At 40.1% G+C, this 16,747-nt stretch overlaps 1 protein-coding gene across 3 annotated transcripts in view; it reads right to left on the minus strand.

Moving 5' to 3' along the window:
* Positions 1-16,747, minus strand: part of PRKCQ (protein kinase C theta) — a 156,040-nt gene that overhangs the window by 34,802 nt on the left and 104,491 nt on the right. For all 3 annotated transcript variants that reach the window (XM_053716425.1, XM_053716424.1, XM_053716426.1), the window contains 4 exons: positions 15,554-15,645; positions 12,776-12,838; positions 7,576-7,714; positions 2,599-2,787 (listed from right to left, as the gene is read on the minus strand). In XM_053716425.1, coding sequence (XP_053572400.1) covers positions 2,599-2,787; positions 7,576-7,714; positions 12,776-12,838; positions 15,554-15,645 — 483 coding nt within the window. The remainder of the gene's footprint in view (positions 1-2,598; positions 2,788-7,575; positions 7,715-12,775; positions 12,839-15,553; positions 15,646-16,747) is intronic.

Genomic DNA, 16,747 nt, shown 5'->3' on the forward strand with positions numbered 1-16,747 from the left:
AAAAAAAAAAAAAAAATTTTTTTTTTTTTTTTTTTTTTTTTTGGTGTCACCCCCTGGAGGGTGTCACCCGGGTGCGGCCCGCCCCCCCCGCCCCCCCCCTTGTGACGCCACTGGCTACCAGTGTTTTGCGTTATGATGTAGAATCGTTTGAAAAGGAGCTGGGAATCCGGACCTCAAGTTGGCTTATCCCCCTCCCCCAGGACCTTTGATTTATCCCATTGAAGATCCCCATTCTTCCAGCCGCTGGACTCCTAATTTACCCCCTACAGGTCCCCAGATTATCCATCCCCCAGGACCACCCCCATACTCAGTGTTAACCCCCCTGGAGGATCCCCTTCACCACCCAAAAGGATAGCAATTTACCTTCCAGCAGATCTCCTCACACAATTCAGCGGCTCTCAGTGATCATATACTATTGCTGCAGCAATATCTGAAATTCTGCCCTACAGTGAGGATAATATGGGGCATTACGGCTCTGATGCCGAGGTTGGGCAAATATCATTCAGCTGCTGCCTGCAGGATACCAGTTCCTTTTTTGGTGGAAATCAGCAGAAGAGACCCCCCAAACTGGGGCAGATCAGTAGAGCTAAGAGAGGTAAGGGGGGGGGGGGTGTAAACACCTATTGGATAGAATGATGTCTGCATAATTTCCCAAACGTTTTGTCTCCATTCATTCATCTATTTCACTTGCATTTTCTCTCATTCTCTCTTCTGCAGTTTACTCGCCCCCTGCAGCCTCTAATGGGGTTTATGTCATATAAGGCATGGGGTGATGGGGTGCATATGTCCAATTTAACCCTTTGGCTACCAAACAGAACTGATACGCTTTAATGTTAGATTCATGGAACCACTGTGGAAGCCAAATAGTTAACTGAGCCTGGGATGCTTCTGATATTTTAGGGTTATAATATGATTTCCAACAGGTTATTCATTCATACCCTTATACCACTATTATGAAGCCTGAAGTGGATTAGTATAACATAATTACCTCCAGGTCTCTCTTGTATGCCCATAAAAAATATTCTGAAGGCTGCATGGGTGGGTATGCCCACAGACAATTTTTTTATGCCTATAAAAAATTGTAAAGACTGAAGAGCAGATTTGAGGTGCTTGTCTCCATGCTGTTCCTATGTTCGGAAAACTCAATATGATGCTAGGGTATGATTTTAATGTAAAGCAAAATTAAAGTATTTAAAGTTTAAATATCCTTTGTTTCCGTTTTTTTATGTGCCCCTCTGATTTAACACTGGCCCCACCTTGGCTCCCCCCCCAGTAAAATTTGTCTAGAACCGCCACAAAGTAGCCCTACCTATACTGAAATTTTCTATACCTAGGTATATATAGGTTATTGAAAAACTCACAGTGGAAGGTGGAAGAGATAAAGCTCTAAAATGTTAATTTCCAATTGTTCTTTCAAAGTATTGTACAGAGACAGAGATAAGAAAACTAAGCATTCGAGTGATAAGATAATGAGATCTGATCTGTCAGCAAGTCGAGCCTATTTTGAAAGGCTGAGGTTTCAAAGAGCAAATCCAGTTATTTATTTTGCAAAAAGAAGCATAACTGAGCAATTTCTCATACATTTTATACGCTGCAGCTGGTATAACAAGTCTTGGGGAACACAGTCAGGGAAAAAACTATTTTACAGTGAACTGTCCCTTGAATAGGGACATTGAACACCTGTTTCTTTTGTGTTAAAATTGTGCTTGCACGTTCCACAGAAAACACAAAAAACAAATTCTGCATAATAGGGTTTCTGTAAAATGCCTAAACCATCTACGTGATTGCTTAGACAAACTCATTTACAGCTAGTTTTAAGTGGCCACAATTAAGGGAGGTATGACAAACATACTCACAAAGGTTTTTTTAAGAAGAAGTTTTGCAAATCCCTCCCCCTGTATCATGTGACAGCCATCAGTCAATCACAAACCCCATATACGTATATATAATGTGCACTTTTGCTCAGGTGCCACAAAAAGTATGCATATAAAAATATTTTTTAAATTGTCTTTCTAAATCTTGAAAGTTTATTTTTGATTTCAGTCTCCCTTTAATATAGAGACAGTTTAAATGATATAAAAAATATTTGAATGTTGGTGGTTTTTACTTTTCAATACTTGTCAGACCCACAAGGCATGGCTTTTTTTGTCTTACCAATACATGCCGCCTGCAATATTTCATAAAAAAGTGGGCTGACCCTCTCTGTTCCAATGAATGGCGACATGCCTTTCATAAGAAGCTATAGGAATCTCTGTCTGAGCAAAAATCCACCCACATCGTCAGTGAACTCGGATCTTGGGCATTGGGGAGGTGGCGAAACACTTTAATCATCACTTGTAACACAAGTGCAGTAATTGTCCTATTAGTGCTCCTTGCACTATCCATTTAAAGTGTAGGGTGAGCTAAGTAAGTTTTGGCCATGGTGAGATTCTTTGGTTAAAATATTTAGTGAATTGTAGTGAAATACCAGTGAATTGTAATACCGGATTGTTATAGACACCCTGCGCTATTGATTGTGCTTCACTTGTAATCTAGCCCTTTATAGGGGGATTATTTTCAATTTAATGTCCCCTTAATTAAAATAAAGATTGAAATTACCATAACTAAAATGTTTCTTGCTTCCACGCTGAGAAAACGAGGATACACTGGGTCATCCATTCGTATAGACTGGAACAGTTGATCTTCATCAGTTCCATGAAAAGGAGACTGGCCAATCAACATCTCATATAGCAGCACGCCAAACGACCACCAGTCAACCGCATAATTATATTTCTGTCCCAGCAAAATCTGATAAAGACAGAAAAAAAGGCCATTAGTATTTAGGTTAGTAATCAAATTGAATAATATCAGGAAATGTTTAAGCTAAATAATCACATTAAGAAGCAGTCCATAGGTTACACTTTTGCTATATCCTACTTGGAGGCAGAACCCTACAGTAATGATATTTCTTCTGCATTATTCTGGGCTACTTTATTGAAAAGTCTGATTTGAAATACTAATCCATCTGATGTATGGAAGTATTTTGATATATCAGCCTTTCCAATCCATTTGTTGACCCGGCTATCAGGGAGGTGCAGGGATTTTTGGACCCCCGATAGAGGTATATATCTCCACCCGTGCTGTTACATTAGCTATCTATTTGCTTATTTCTAAATTATAGACAATATAGATTGCAATTACTACATAAAAGCTTGAAACATTGACTGTTCATCTCAATAACAAGGTCCATAGTTCTAGAGGTAAAGCTTAGTGGGCTCCCATTCACCTGCACTATTTTGACCTACATGAATTCAGGAGCATTAATAAACAACAATAATAAAGGCACTTTTTTGTCTTCTTCTACTCACATGGATTATTTTTGAAAGCAGTGGTGAATCAGGGACATTGCTGAAGGGCAACTCTATGTTCCTGCTACAGGAGCTCCCTAAGTCAACTACCAATCTCTACCCTGGGAAGCACCAGAACTGTCTGTTATAACCCATTTATCTAAAGCTTTTCTATTCTATCCCCTATACCTAAACAGACAAAGTATAAAAGAGAAAGTGCCACAATGGTGAATTACTTACAGAAAAACTCTAAGGGGCCCACTTATCATGCTCAGTACGGAGCTTGAGGTCCCATGTTTCTGGCGAGCCTTCAGGCTCACCAGAAACACCAGTTATAAAGCAGCGGTCTAAAGACTGCTGCTCCGTAACCTGTCCGCCTGCTCTGAGGCGGCAGACAGACATTCTGGGAAATCATCCCAATCGAATACGATCGGGTTGATTGACACCCCCTAGCGGCCAATCTGCAGGGGGCGGCGTTGCACCAGCAGTTAACAAGAGCTGCTGGTGCAATGCTGAATGCGGAGAGCGTATTGCTCTCCGCATTCAGCGATGTCTGTCAGACATGATCCACTGATCAGATCATGTCCGACAGAGGGTTGATAAATCAGCCCCTAAAAATGAGATTTTTCTCTAAACATTTCTTAAAAGCATTCCCATTTGTGGAGCAATGCACAAGTCTTGTGCATTTTTTTTGTCATTTGTCTGAAAAACAAATTGCAAAAAAGAAAAAAATGAGCAAACTAGAAGAGACTAGAAGAGGCCAAGAGAAAAAGGAGCAGGAGATTAGGGGGTTATAAAACCTATTTATCAGGGCACTGCATGGGAATTGTATTGGGATAGCTATGCCCCATACGCAGAGGGCCTTTGACCTGGGGGGGGGGATAGGCCCCTGGGAGGGTTTAAGAGGCGTGGCACTTAAGGGGTAGTATAAAAGGAAGCGGGATTTGGTGCCATTAGAAAAATATTGAACAACCAAGTCGGCCAGTTAGTTGAGTTTCCCTCCCTCCCTAAGGTGTTTAGTGGTTTTGTCACAGCTGGGGCGGGGGTGTTAGTTATCATCATTTTCAAATTGGACGACCAAGGCAAAGCTGTTTGGTAGCCTCCCCAAGGGGTGGGAAAGCTAGATAATTAGCTTCCTGAGCATGGGGTCCCTTGGAGCTTGTTATTAGGATAAAAAAGGAATGGACTTAGCTTCTTGCTATGTCCAGTTGAAGCAAAACTACGGCCTGGTCTAATTAATCAAAATGGGATTAGCACCACCGGGTTGGTTGAATTTAAATGAAGTTATATGGTGTATTTTTCAAGGTTAATTTATATTTGATATTTAAATAAGTGTTATTTAATAAGCAGGCTGTGGTCAAATTTTATACCAAAAATTATGTATCTGTGTTTTATTTATATTTCTTTGAAGTTAAGTTAAGGTATGGTTAAGGGCCGGTAAATTGATGACTCAAATGGCCAGGACAAGATACTAGATACTCATGGTTATCTAAAGGAAGGAACCGAGATTGATGGTGGAGCATAACTCTAGAGTGATACGTAGAATGACCAGTTAGATGGGCATCAAAAAGCTGGAAGATTAAAGGACCAGTAAATACATAGATTTGCATAATCAACAAATGCATGATAAAAAGACAATGCAATAGCCCTTGGTCTGAACTTCACATGAGAAGTACATTTTTTTCTGACCAATTTCAAAGTTATGTCTATTTCCACTTCCACTGCATCATGTGACAGCCATCAGCCAATCACAAATGCATATTTGTATAGTCCGTGAATTTTTGCACATGCTCAGTAGGAGCTGGTGATTTAAAAAGTGTAAATATAAAAATATTTTGTAAATGGAAGGAAATAGGAAAGTTGTTTAAAATTGCCTGCTTTATCTGAATCATGAAAATTTAATTTTAACTTGAGTGTCCCTTTAAATCATAGGTGACAGGGCGCTAAGTGTGAGGGCTATAATCAGTGTAAAGAGATCGGCATCGGAAATGTACAGGGTGCATAGAACAGCCAGTTAGAGCTCAATGTTAAACTTTTGTATATTGCAGCCTTCAAAGGCTATAACTGATGGATCGTTATAATATACTGGCAGAAGGGCACATGCCCAAAGAAGTACTGCACTGGGTCATAGCTTGAGTGGAGGGATTAAAAAAAAAATATTAAGCACAACAATTTTAGGCAATAAAATCTAACAGTCTGGTGGTGGCCCAGAGGCAGAATACAAGCAAATCGGTTATAAGTAACAAAATGGCCACTCGTGCACCCCTGCTCTAGGGTGTAAAAAATGTGAGTATTCTAAAGAATTAATGTTAGAGATTATAAATAAAAATATTAGCGCATAAACTCTTAGTTTAAATGTTTAATGTATGCCTTTTACTTCAGTAAAAAATAAATATTTGTATGTCATTACAGGTGAAACTCGAAAAATTAGAATATCGTGCAAAAGTTCATTTATTTCACTAATGCAACCTAAAAGGTGAAACTAATATATGCGACTCATTACATGCAAAGCAAGATAGTTCAAGCCATGATTTGTCATAATTGTGATGATTATGGCTTACAGCTCATGAAAACCCCAAATCCACAATCTCAGAAAATTAGAATATTATATGCAATCAATAAAACAAGGATTGTACATAGAACAATATCGGACCTCTGAAAAGTATAAGCATGCATACTGTATGTACTCAGTACTTGGTTTGGGCCCCTTTTGCAGCAATTACTGCCTCAATGCGACGTGGCATGGAAGCTATCAGCCTGTGGCACTGCTGAGGTGTTATGGAAGACCAGGATGCTTCAATGGCGGCCTTCAGCTCTTCTGCATTGTTCGGTCTCATGTCTCTCATCTTTCTCTTGGCAATGCCCCATAGATTCCCTATGGGGTTCAGGTCAGGCGAGTTTGCTGGCCAATCAAGCACAGTAATCCCACAGTCATTGAACCAGGTTTTGGTGCTTTTGGCAGTGTGGGCAGGTGCCAAGTCCTGCTGGAAAATGAAGTCAGCATCCCCATAGAGCTCGTCTGCGGAAGGATGCATGAAGTGCTCCAAAATCTCCTGGTAGAAGGCTGCATTGACCCTGGACTTAATGAAGCACAGTGGACCAACACAAGCAGATGACATGGCTCCCCAAATCAACACAGATTGTGGAAACTTCACACTGCATCTTGCAGTGTGTGCCTCTCCATTCTTCCTCTATACTCTGGGCCCTTGGTTTCCAAATGAGATGCAAAATTTGCTCTTATCAGAAAAGATCATTTTGGACCACTGAGCAAAAGATCAGGTCTGTTTTTCTTTAGCCCAGGTAAGACGCTTCTGACGTTGTTTGTTGTTCAGGAGTGGCTTGACAAGAGGAATACGACATTTGAAGCCCATGTCCAGCATCCGTCTTTGTGTGGTGGCTCTTGATGCACTGACTCCAGCCTCAGTCCACTCCTTGTGAAAGTCCCCAACACTTTTGAATGGCCTTTTCCTGACAATCCTCTCCAGGCTGCGGTCATCCCTGCTGCTTGTGCACCATTTTCTTCCACACTTTTCCCTTCCACATAACTTTCTATTAATGTGCTTTGATACAACACTTTATGAACATCCAACTTATTTTGCAATTACCTTTTGAGGCTTTCCCTCCTTATGGAGGGTGTCAATTATGATTTTCTGCACAACTGTCAGGTCAGCAGTCTTTCCCATGATTGTGATTCCTACTGAACCAGACTGAAAGACCATTTAAAGGCTCAGGAACCCTTTGCAGGTGTTATGGCTTAATTAGCTGATTAGAGTGGGACACATTGAGCCTAGAATATTGCACCTTTCACAATATTCTAATTTTCTGAGATTGTGGATTTGGGGTTTTCATGAGCTGTAAGCCATAATCATCACAATTATGACAAATCACAGCTTGAACTATCTTGCTTTTCATGTAATGAGTCTATCTCATATATTAGTTTAACCTTTTAGGTTGCATTAGTGAAATAAATGAACTTTTGCACGATATTCAAATTTTCGAGTTTCACCTGTATATTATACTACCTTTTGTTAAAATGTACACCAAGGACATCCTACAGCAAAAACAGCAGGATTTTAACTTTTTAAATAATATAGTTTCATATATTTTTAACTAATATTGAATAACGTCTGTTTGTTCTGTGACTTTTTTGACGGAGCACTTCTGTGCTGATAGGGCATCTATTACAAAAAGCCCAGGCAACTAAACTCACTTGAAAGAATTCCAATGGCTCTTTAAATTAATGGCGTACCTCAGGAGCAATGTAATCAGGTGTTCCACAGAAAGTGCTGGTCTTAGCCTCCCCAAACATGTTCTCCTTGCACATTCCAAAGTCAGCTATTTTTATGTGCCCCTCCATGTCCAACAAAATGTTATCTAGCTTCAAGTCTCTAGAAAAAAGAAAAAGAACTGTAGAAGACAAAGTATCAAGGTCTATTAGTTATTGAGTCTAATAGTATAGAGTTGATTCCAAACATTCCTCTTGTGGATGGGCTTTGAAGATGGAGCAACACTGGGGGGTGTATTGAATTGTGTACTGAATACAATGTTGTTATAACATAGGGATGCTGAATTCATAGTATATGGTTGAATTGTGTGGATCCATAGTTGCTGTAGGCATATTTAATATGTCCTTCTGGAGTTTGTTATGAGCAGATCCACATCTCTACTTTATACCTACTGGTTTGGGCACATTCGGGTTAATCACAATCCTTTAAAAAAAACTTAGTAATTGGTTTATCTACAAAAACCCCTATAAACTTTAACGCAACATGAAACCTAAATATTTTTCTTTGATGATTCAGATAGAGAATATAATTTTAAACAACTTCCTAATTTAGTTCTATTATCTAATTCATTTTCTTTTGTTGGTATTCTTTGTTGAAAATCAGCAATGCACTACTGGGAGCTAGCTAAACACCAAGTGAGTCAATAACATGAGGCATATATGTGAAGCCACCAATCACTAGCTCCTGAGTCTACCTAGGTATCCTTTTCAATAAAGGATACCAAGAAAACAAAACAAATTAGATACTAGAAGTAAATTGGAAATTTCTTTAAAATTGCATGCTCTATCTGAACCATAAAAGAAACAAATTTGGTTTCATGTCCCTTTAATAGTAGTTTTCTGTAGAAAATCATCAAATATCTTTTTTTATAAAGGATTTTGATCAGCCCCTCTGTGTTTTATACTTTGTGATAGTTATTGTAAAAGCTGTTCTATTAATTTTATAATTTTTTAAAATTCCTTTTATAAAGGAATCGATCACAGTTCTTTAGAAAAACATATTATGATGGTGTTTATAAAATAGAGATGCTGAATCCGTAACTATGGGGTTGAATGATGTGATCCATAGTTGCTGTTTAATATGTCCTTGTGGAGTTTGTTATAAGCAGATCCACATCTGTACTTTATACCTACTAGGGTTGGGCACATTGGGTCGATCACAATCGTTGTATTGATTTACAACAGAAAATGGATATTTTTGTAGATAAATCAGTGTGATGCCCTAGGCACTCAAAATTCTGCTGCCCCCCCAACCACAGGTTTTAGGCCTTTTTTGGCTGTAATATTTTTTAGTGAGGGTGTAGCATGACACTTTTTCATGGTTTTTCTAAAGAAAAGGTTCATGTTCAAGTGCGCATGTGTGTATGTGTGTGTTTATGGTGAGTGTGTGTGTGTAGTGAGTGTGTGAAGTGCAGTGTGCATGCAGTGTGTGTATGTGTGTGTTTATGGTGTGTGTGTGTGTAGTGAGTGTGTGTAGTGCAGTGTGCATGCAGTGTGTGTATGTGTTTTTGTGTAGTGAGTGTGTGTGCAGTGAAACTCAAAAAGTGCTGCCCTAGACAAGTGCCTTGTTTTCCTAGGCTAAAATACGCTGCTGCCTCTTGGGGGTATATTTATTAAAGTGCGGACGGACATGATATGATGTAGCGTATCATGTCCTCCGCATATCGATAAATGCCGACAGCATACACTGTCGGCATTTATCATTGCACCAGCATCTCTGGTGAACTGCTGGTGCAATGTCACCCCCTGCAGATTCTCGGCCAATCGGCTGCTAGCAGGGGGTGTCAATCAACGCAATCGTATTCGATCAAGTTGATTTCTGTCTGCCGCCTCAGAGCAGATGGGCAGGTTATGGAGCAGCGGTCTTTAGAAGGCTCACCGGAAACAAAGGGCATCAAGCTCTGTATTGAGCTTGATTAATTGACCCCCTTGAGTTTATTAAATTGTTTACAAATTGCTCCTTACCTTTATGCAATCATTTGAAGTAGTTGTTTTTCCCTTTTGAATCTGCCACCTGCACTGACCGGGTACACACCCATGACCCTGCAACATGCTCAGCCCTGGGTGCCACTGGCACTCACAGGAAGCTGTGCTGTCCCCAGAGCCACAGGCAGTTAACCCCAGACAGGTCTGGGTGCAAGAACCATAGGGAAAATTACAAAACAATTTAATGGCCAGATGCGGTAACTAACCTTTCCATTTTTGCTTTTAAATCTTAGCTGAGAGCTTGTAAATGAGTGTTGGGTTTTCTCTGTGTGTTGTATTAATTTGTTTTGTAATTTTCCCTATGGTTCTTGCACCCAGACCTGTATGGGGTTAACTGCCTGTGGCTCTGGGGGCAGCACAGCTTCCTGTGAGTGCCAGTGGCACCCAGGGCTGAGCATGTTGCAGGGTCATGGGATGTGTACCCGGTCCGGTATGAGAATGCAGCTCCCTTCCGTGTTTTGTATATGTCTAGGGTGATTACATATGCCTGTGCACCCTTCCCATGTTCACAGTTTGTTTGGATTTGAAAGCTTGCAGTGTGTGGCTGTTTTAGGGTCCCAGGTATTGGAAAGGACCTTGACGAGGTACCTGGGCTTGTCCCATTTGGCCAGATGCGGTAACTAACCTTTCCATTTTTGCTTTTAAATCTTAGCTGAGAGCTTGTAAGTGAGTGCTGGGTTTTCTCTGTGTGTTTTATATATATATGTATATATATATATATATATATATATATATATATATATATAGTTTTTTTGGTCAAATATATACCTATATAAACTTTTATTAAGGGATTGTGATCGACCCATTATTTTTAACAACTTCCCTTCCTGGATGTACACATTTTGCGGTTAATTACAATCCTTTAGTAAAACATTTCTAACAATCATCAACAAAATACCATTAAAGTTCAATAGTTCATGTGGTAGGGAATTTAGTAAATTGATAAATAATAGATACAAATATATCAATTTGAATGTTTCTATTTTGAATATTGTATAATTTGAATATTACATTTAAAGAAAGCATTAGAAATACTATTACAAATATATAAATTAGATTTTTTGGGAATTTGAATATTGCATAATTCGAATCGAATTATTAGAACAATTCTAATTGAATATTACATTTAAAGAAAGCATTAGAAATACTATTACAAATATATAAATTAGATTTTTTGGGAATTTGAATATTGCATAATTCGAATCGAATTATTAGAACAATTCTAATTGAATATTACATTTAAAGAAAGCATTAGAAATACTATTAGATTAAACTAATGTTAGAATGTTGTACAAACATTCAAAATTTGAAACGAACGAACGAATGTGTTAAAATTCATTTCATTTTTCAAATGTTGTGAAACATTTGCCCATCCCTCTATCTATCTATCTATTGGGTACTTATAGAGCGTGAACTAATTACCCGTGAGGGTCTCAAGGCGCTAAGGGAAAGGGGATAGGAGAAGGGGGGAGGGGGGGGGGAGGGGATGGGCATTCAGTCAAAGAATCAGGTTTTTAGGTCCTTTATGAACTTTGTAAGGGAGGTGGATTGTCTGAGGTGCAGCGGGAGGGTGTTCCATGTCTTTGCTGCCATGTGGGAAAAGGATCTTCCACCCGCTGTGTATTTGCTGATGCGGGGGATGACTGCGAGTGCTTGGTTGGCCGATCTGAGTTGTCTGGCGGGGGTGTAGAAATTTACACGGTGGTTGAGGTATTTGGGTCTGATGTAGGTTCCTTAGGTGTTCGGTGATGTGGCATTGGAAAGGGATGTCAAGGATGAGTCTGGCTGAGGCGTTCTGGATACGTTGGAGTCTCTTTTGGAGTTTGATGGTGGAGCTAACGAGTGCGTGGGTGATTGTTTTCTTGGTTTCGGTAGGGATCCACTTGAAGATTTTTCGTAGCAGGTGGAGAATGTGGAAGCATGTTGAGGTGATGGCATTGATTTGCCGGTCCATGGAGAGTCAGGAGTCCAGGATGAAGCCTAGTTTTCGTGCATGGTCGGTTGGGGTTGGAGGGTGACCGAGGGTTGTGGGCCAACAGGAGTCATCCCATGCGGATGTATTGGGTTAGAGGAGGAGGACTTCAGTTTTGTCTGTGTTCAGTTTGAGCCGGTTGTCCTTCATCCAGGCAGCGACTGCTGTCAGGCCTTCGTGGACGTTCTTTTTGGCGGTGGTGGGATCTCGGGTGAGTGAGATGATTAACTGGGTGTCGTTGGCGTAGGAGACAATGTTGAGGTTGTGGCGTCGGACGATGGCGGCAAGAGGGGCCATGTAGATGTTGAAGAGGGTGGGGCTCAGCGAAGAGCCTTGCGGTACACCGCAGTTGACTGGTGTGGGTTTGGAGGAGAAAGGCGGGAGTCTGACTTTCTGGGTTCTGCCCGTGAGGAAGGAGATGATCCATTCCAGGGCTTTGCTGCGGATGCCAGCGTTGTGTAGGCGGGTGCGGAGGGTGTTGTGGTCGACAGTGTTGAAAGCTGCTGAGAGGTCTAGGAGGATGAGGGCATATCCCCTTTCCTTAGAACAATCAAACAGCTACACAAAATGCAATATAAAGAAAACTCAGTAATGTTTGTAACAATGTTATAATAAAATTCTGATGATACATGCATGCATGTAAAGGGACTGTAAAGTCAAAACTAAAGTTTCATGATTCAGATAGATCATGAAATTCTTAACAACTTTCCAATTTACTGCTATTATCTAATGTGCTTCCTTCTCTTGCTATCCTTTGTTGAAAGGCATACCTAGGTAGGCTCAGAAGCAGAAATTCACTACTGAGAGCTAGCTGCTGATTGGTGGCTGCACATATATAATTAGCTCATCACATCTCTTCAGCTAGCTCTCAGTAGTGCATTGCTTCAACAAGAGAATAAAGCAAATTTGTCAATAGAAGTAAATTAGAAAGTTGTTTAAAATTGTATGTTCTATCCGAATCATGAACAAAACATTTTGGGGTTTGTGTCACTTTAAATGGTACGCTCTGTTAGAATCATTAAAGTTTAATGTTGACTTCCATATCTAATTAGTTGTACAATAAGGTAAATGTGGATTTTAAATTAGGATTAAGCTAATTTGCCATAGACCAGAATGTAGTAGAAAAGCGGATTCATGTTATTTAGTATAATAAGACTCCAGTAATATTGTGGAATAAATACCTGATATAAAACAGGAACTACTTACCTGTACACTACGCCTTTCAAATGAAGGAACTGAAGGCCACAAACAATTTCAGCTGCGTAGAATCTATAAAACAAAACAAAATGAATAAATCTGGCAAACCATTAGTTATATTTCTTATACGTATAATGTATAGCGCAGAGCTCTATTAGCACACACTCATTCTGCTTGTAATACAAGTAGCCAGAAATCACAGAATATACGTATATGCATTTGTGATTGGCTGATGGCTGTCACATGATACAGAGGGAGTGGGAATAGACATAACTTTGAAAATTGTAAGAAATAAATCTGCTACTCATTTAAAGTTCAGACTCAGGGGCCAATTTATTAAAGTGCGAGCGGACATGATACAATGTAGCGTATCATGTCTGCCGCACATCGATAAATGCTGACAGCATACGCTGTCGGTATTTATCTTTGCACAAGCAGTTCTTGTGAACTGCTTGTGCAATGCCATCTCCTGCAGATTCGCGGCCAGGGGGTGTCAATCAGCCCGATCATATAGGATCGGGTGGATTGATGTCCGCAACCTCAGAGGCAGCGGACAAGTTATGGAAACTGCTGTTTCCAGCGAGCCTGAAGGCTCACGCGGAAACAAGGGAAACAAAGGGCCCTTCGGCCCTTGTTAATTATAGCCCTAAGTGCATTGTCTTTTAATTATGCATTTGTTGATTGTGCAAATCTTCTGTATTTACTGGTCCTTTAAAGGGACATTTAATTGCTGGGTACAACCACAATAGCATAGTTCCTACTCACCATCCTATTGTACCTGCAGCTCTCTTCTAAACTATTCTCTTACTTTAACCCTCCAAAAGTGCTGGTTACGGTTAGTGAAGCTCTGCATCTTTACACTGGGCGCTGCCATCTTGAAAATTAAGTATACTTGTACCCTGTGACAGAAGTGGTGCACATTTACAAATCAGTGATACTGTTGTCTTCTTGACAAGTCATATCATGCACATCAGTTTGAAGTGCACTATACAGAGAAGGAGCTGCAAATTTTTGGCAGTAGCTACATTTCTCTATATTATTTCTCCCATTTTTTTTATATTTGTTATATAACTTTTAAATGTGTAAAAAAACTGCAAACATGTAACTCTTCTGCTTCTATTGTGGGAGATAACACAAAATGCAAAATGCAACTGTCAGAAAGCCAGCAATGGTCATGGCTGACACTAACTTTTATATCAGGTAAGGCAGCCCAACCCCTTACACTTGCAATAAAGTTGCACTCACCAGTCTCTTACATAGCTAAGATGTTTAACTAGCATTATCAACTGCTATAATACTGCTGCTACACAATATATACAGCAAGATCTTAATCACAACAGAATTGCTAAATACCAATAACCCTAATGCAAACTACTACATCTAGAATCCCCAGGCCAACTAACTCTAGAAACCTCAGGTCTACTACCTCTAGAAACCCCAGGCCTACTACCTCTAGAAACCCCAGGCCTACTACCTCTAGAACCTCCAGGCCTACTAGCTCTAGAAACCCCAGGCCTACTACCTCAAGAAACCCCAGGCCTACTACCTCTAGAAACCCCAGGCCTACTACCTCTAGAAACCCCAGGCCTACTACCTCTAGAAACCCCAGGCCTACTACCTCTAGAAACCCCAGGCCTACTACCTCTAGAAACCCCAGGCCTACTACCTCTAGAAACCCCAGGCCTACTACCTCTAGAAACCCCAGGCCTACTACCTCTAGAAACCCCAGGCCTACTACCTCTAGAAACCCCAAGCCTACTACCTCTAGAAACCCCAGACCTACTACCTCTAGAAACCCCAGGCCAACTACCTCTAAAAACCCCAGGTCTACTAGCTCTAGAAATTCCAGGCCTACTACCTCTAGAAATCCCAGGCACTGGCCTACTACCTCTAGAAACCCCAGGCCAACTAACTCTAGAAACCCCAGGTCTACTACCTCTAGAAACCCCAGGTCTACTACCTCTAGAAACCCCAGGCTTTCTACCTCCAGAAGCCCCAGGCATACTACCTCTAGAAATCCCATGCCTACTACCTCTAGAAACCCCAGGCCTACTACCTCTAAAAACCCTAGCCCTACTACCTCTAGAAACCCTAGGCCTACTACCTCTAGAAACCCTAGGCCTACTACCTCTAGAAACCCCAGGCCTACTACCTCTAGAAACCCCAAGCCTACTACCTCTAGAAACCCCAAGCCTACTACCTCTAGAAATCCCAGATCTACTACCTCTAGAAACCTCAGGCCTACTACTTCTAGAAACCCTAGCCCTACTACCTCTAGAAACCCTAGGCCTACTACCTCTAGAAACCCTAGGCCTACTACCTCTAGAAACCCTAGGCCTACTACCTCTAGAAACCCTAGGCCTACTACCTCTAGAAACCCTAGGCCTACTACCTCTAGAAACCCTAGGCCTACTACCTCTAGAAATCCCAGGTCTATTACCTCTAGAAACCCCAGGCCTACTACCTCTAGAAATACCAGCTTGACTACCTCTAGCAACCCCAGCCATTAACCAAACGGTTAAAAAGCAGCCTATCATTAATCAACCAGTTAATGAGTAGCCAGTCATAAAAAAACAGGGTTAGAGGCCATGTTCTTTTAATCCAAATGGTTATTTACTAATAAGTCTACTTATCATATTTACTGAAATAACTAGTTCCTTCTTTATATACCATGCTGCTCAAATTAAAAAAAATGCATTTTCTTCTTTTTATGAGAGTTTCATAGTACAGTATGGAGACATAAAACCCTTATAACCCAAACATAAAACGATCCAATGATCTCCTTACGTTGCTCTATCAAGGTCAAACTTGTGGCAGGTCTGTATGTGAAACATGAGGTCTCCTCCATTCAGATACTCCATCACAAAAAACAGATTCTCCTGAGACAACACAAAGTGACATACAAATCAGTATGTATGGTTATTAATTCTCAGAGTCACAGGTTTTAACAGGTGATTTAAATTGTTTAACAATACATAAAGTACCTGTATTATAAGAAGAAATTATATTATAAGAACACATTGCCAGTGGTCCAGTTTTTCATTTGAGGCTAAAAGGATATCAAAACACACTTTTTTCATTTGTTGGATCTAAATGATGTACATTTTAATAAGCAAAGTATTATAATATAATATATAAACAATGTAATAAGTTCTGACCTGAACAAAAATAATATTTATACTTCAGACAATTCCACTTTATGTCATTTAGGTTAATTTACTTGAGCACACTATAGTGTTTAAATCTATCTTTTACTGCAATTCTTGACAGTATTTTTTCTCCTAGATTGAATTCAAATGGGAAAACAGGCCCTAAATTAATTTACCGCCTGGTGGACCTTATAATGTTCACTGACCCAGAAGATAATCAAATCTTTAGATCAGGAGAACTACGGCTCTATAAGAAATAGTCAACAGCAATTTGTTTAAATATTCTAATTAGGTATTTCTTTGTTCTACATTTTCTAAACTTGAGTGGTACAAACACTTAAATACATTTAATGAATTATGGAGCCCTGGAAAAAATGAAGATCATTACAACTCTGTAATACATTGTGCTCACAATGTAATACAGACATGCGTAGCTTTGCATACCAAGAGTGCGAGAAATGACACATGGGGGTTTTTATTCATCCCCAGCCATTTCCTCAACTGACATTCCTCTGTGCAGTATGTTGCCTCCCTAACTTGGCCTGCCAATGGTGCAATATGAGCATGAGACAGCGTGTATTATCCTGGGCTCCGGCAGTGCGTAATACCCACGTTTCACACTTGCATTCAATGTGTGCTTACTTCAGAGGCAATGTATTACACAGAGAAATGTTAGTTGAGTAAATGACTGGGGATGAAAACTCCTGTGAGTATATGGTGAACCACTAGTGTAGATCTGCAGCGGGATGTTATTTACAGAAATTACAAATGAATAATACTTAAATTTTATTGCAAACAGGTATAGGAGATGTTAGAGACACAAATTATTGAC

The sequence above is a fragment of the Bombina bombina genome, chromosome 6 (assembly GCF_027579735.1).
Source record: "Bombina bombina isolate aBomBom1 chromosome 6, aBomBom1.pri, whole genome shotgun sequence".
NCBI lineage: Eukaryota > Metazoa > Chordata > Amphibia > Anura > Bombinatoridae > Bombina > Bombina bombina.